General features: G+C 55.5%; 1 protein-coding gene across 1 annotated transcript; it reads right to left on the minus strand.

The window, feature by feature from the left end:
- Window positions 1–873: 873 nt before the first annotated feature.
- On the minus strand, window positions 874–1,874 carry LOC146421948 (olfactory receptor 14A16-like). Its single transcript, XM_085046919.1, has one exon. The coding sequence runs from the start codon at window positions 1,872–1,874 to the stop codon at window positions 942–944; it is 933 nt and encodes a 310-aa protein (XP_084903045.1). The 3' UTR covers window positions 874–941.
- Between the last annotated feature and the right edge of the window lie 1,368 nt (window positions 1,875–3,242).

A 3,242-nucleotide genomic window follows, 5' to 3' on the forward strand; every position in this document is an offset into this window, starting at 1 on the left:
CACTCAGGTTCATCTCCCCACACCAACAGCATGGGGTGCTCACGCCTGCTGTGTGCAATGCAAACAGGGCTCCTGAGCCAGTGCTGCCGTGTCTCTGCCTGGAAGGATCAAGCAGCTCTGGGAGCTGGGGGAGAGGCCAGAGCTGCCAAGGGGGGATGTTGTTGGCAGCTCCATGAGGACACTCTGGGACGCTGCCCTGGGCTGTCCAGCGCAGTGGGGATGGATCAGCCCCTGCTCTGCTGCTCCTTCCCGGCTCCCCCAGGGACCTTGCAGAGCCCCAGCCATGCTGTTTGCCCCCAGCCTGCCCACGGCCACCCTGCAGCTGCTCACGGGGGTTTTCTCTGCTCCGCATTGGCCTGGGCGTGTTCTGGAGAGAGCCTGGGCAAGGAGCCTCGAGCCCCCAGGCCCTGCCCTGAGGCGTCAGCTGTGCCCCAGCAGTGCCCATGGCCTGTCCCGGCTGCAGCCCCGGCACTGCCACCCCCAGCACTGGCAGCGACCCCGAGAGCACTCAGGCCCTACAGCAACACGAGGGGCAGCAGGGCAGCGGGGCAGTGGCATGGGAGCAGCACTGGCAACACCAAGTGCTGCTGCTCCTTGGCACAGCTGCTGTGCCACCCCTGATCTGCCCCAGCTCTGCACACAGACATTGCTGCTGCAGCTCCACAGAAGGGAACAAAGGGGGATCTCTGGTGAAATCTTGGCTGGGAGATGCTTTAGTTTGTTTAAAGCCACCATGAGCACAGCTCCTCATTGGCTCAGCCTGTGGGTCTAAGAGAAGATGGAGAGAAGCAAAATAACAAATGGCACAAACAATGACCTTTATTTTTGGTCAATTTAAAAAATATAATGCAAAGGAAAAAAAAACCCCACAAGCAAACCAACAAGAACAATCAAGGATGACATATATAACAAGTGATTTCCAGAAATTGGCAACAACTTCACTATTTCTGAAATTGTCCAGTCATCAGTCTCCACACTGCAGCCTTAAGCTCCTGGTTCCTCAGGCTGTAGATGAGAGGGTTCAGAACTGGAGGCACCACTGAGTACAGAACTGACAGTGCCAGATCCAGGGATGGGGAGGAGATGGAGAGAGGCTTCAGGTTGGCAAAAATGCCAGTGCTGACAAACAAGGAGACCACAGCCAGGTGAGGGAGGCATGTGGAAAAGGCTTTGTGCCGTCCCTGTGCAGAGGGGATCCTCAGCACAGCCCTGAAGATCTGCACATAGGAGAAAACTATGAACACAAAACAAACAAATACCAAACAGGCACTTAGCACAATGAGTCCAAGTTCCCTGAGGTAGTTGGATTTGGAGCAGGAGAGCTTGAGGATGTGTGGGATTTCACAGAAGAACTGGCCCAGGGCATTGCCATGGCACATTGGCAGGGAAAATGTATTGGCTGTGTGCAGCAGAGCATTGAGAAAGGCACTGGCCCAGGCAGCTGCTGCCATGTGGGCACAAGCTCTGCTGCCCAGGAGGGTCCCATAGTGCAGGGGTTTGCAGATGGACACATAGCGGTCATAGCTCATGATGGTGAGGAGGAAATACTCTGCTGAAATGAAAAACAGAAAGAAAAAGACCTGTACAGCACATCCTTCATAGGAGATGTCCCTGGTGTCCCAGAGGGAATTGTGCATGGCTTTGGGGACAGTGGTGCAGATTAAGCCCAGGTCAGTGAGAGCCAGGTTGAGCAGGAAGAAGAACATGGGGGTGTGCAGGCGGTGGTTCCAGGCTACGGCGCTGATGATGAGGCTGTTGGCCAGGAGGGCAGCCAGGGAGATGCCCAGGAAGAGGCAGGAGTGCAGGAGCTGCAGCTGCCGTGTGTCTGCGAATGGCAGGAGGAGGAAGTGGCTGATGGAGCTGCTGTTGGACATTCTTCACTTTGGGCATCATGCACTGTCGAAAGAAGACATTGACAAGTTGGATAAAGGTCCTTGAGTCAATCCTATGCTATTATTTTACAAATACACTCAAAATAATACTTTTTCTTTGGGGAACTTCCACTTAACTTTTTTATATTTGAGCTTGCATTTGTACTGCTGAGTTAGTGCCCCTTTCTTAGAAGTGGCAGAAATCCTCATCTCCAGCAGTGCTCTCAGCCTGAACACTGGCAAGCCCAGAGGGAAAACACAGCTCCCTGTGCCCAATGCAGTCAGACCTGCAGGTCCCCACACAGGTGCCCTTTGCTCATTACACCTCCCTGTATTTCTGGGTGATTGTACTTCAAATGTGCTTGAAAAAAAAAGCGGAGTTTTGAAGGCTCCAGTTTCAAAATGTCTTTCTCTAAACTCTTGTCTCTTTCCCTGAGCAGCTGGACAGGGAGGGATACCAAGAGTGGCTCTGGCTCTCTGCTGCCTGGAGCTGTGCCTATTGGGAGCTGTTTCTCTGTGTCCAAGGCTTGTCCCTGCCAGTGCACCCACAGCCCAGCCCAGCCCTGGGGCTCAGCTCTGCCCAGCAGAGCCCTCCCAGCACAGGGCACTGCCCAGGGGCGTCTCCCTGGCAGCAGCTCCTGAAGGGCAGGGCAGACAAACAGAGCTGCTGCAAGCCAAGGTGCTGCTGGTGCTGTCTGTAGGGAGAGGACGGTGAGGAGGCACTTTCTGAGGCAGATCTGCTGATCCCCAGTGGGACAGTGCAGGAGGCTCAGTGACAGATCCAAACCTGACAGCGCCTTTGCCTTTCCTTTAGGAGAAAGCTGAGAGCAGCCCTGGCCATGCAGCACCATCTCCACAGCAGGAGGAATCAGCCCTGATGGGAGTCACCCCTTCCACCTCCAACTTCTCCCCACAGTCCATGGGGAGCTCCCAGGCAGGCTGTGAGCTGCCCCTGGCAGCTGGCAGATCCCCTGCCCTGGCAAAGAGCCCTCAGGGCTGCAGGAGCTGCTCTGCAGGACAGCCCTGGGCACCCCTGGCTGCACCCCCACCTTCCCAGCCTGCAGCCATCCCTGGCAGCAGGAGCTGTCCTGCCCTGTCCCTCTGACGGTGCCCAGGGCAGCCCTGCTCTGCAGCACATCCTCCCCCAAACCAGAAACACCAGCAGAGCCATCCTTACAGTCATATCAGTGCTGTCATGTGTCAGCTTTAGGAGATCCCTGCAGCCAGAGACTTACTGTGTCAGAAGTTGTGAATATTTCTCCATGAATAAGCTCAGAATTGTCCTTCCAGTTGCTTTAAGCCTCTGTCTGCTTCCCTCCTCTCAGGTACCTGCAGGCAGCACCCTCAGCCCTTCTGGCCTGGGAGAGAAAC

This window comes from Lichenostomus cassidix, unplaced genomic scaffold, assembly GCF_008360975.1.
Source record: "Lichenostomus cassidix isolate B80296 unplaced genomic scaffold, HeHo_3.0 HiC_scaffold_46, whole genome shotgun sequence".
Taxonomy (NCBI): Eukaryota; Metazoa; Chordata; class Aves; order Passeriformes; family Meliphagidae; genus Lichenostomus; species Lichenostomus cassidix.

Bases quoted from the DNA above. Each gene is read 5' to 3' on its own strand.
- LOC146421948 (XM_085046919.1), bottom strand. From the start codon at position 1,874: ATGTCCAACAGCAGCTCCATCAGCCACTTCCTCCTCCTGCCATTCGCA.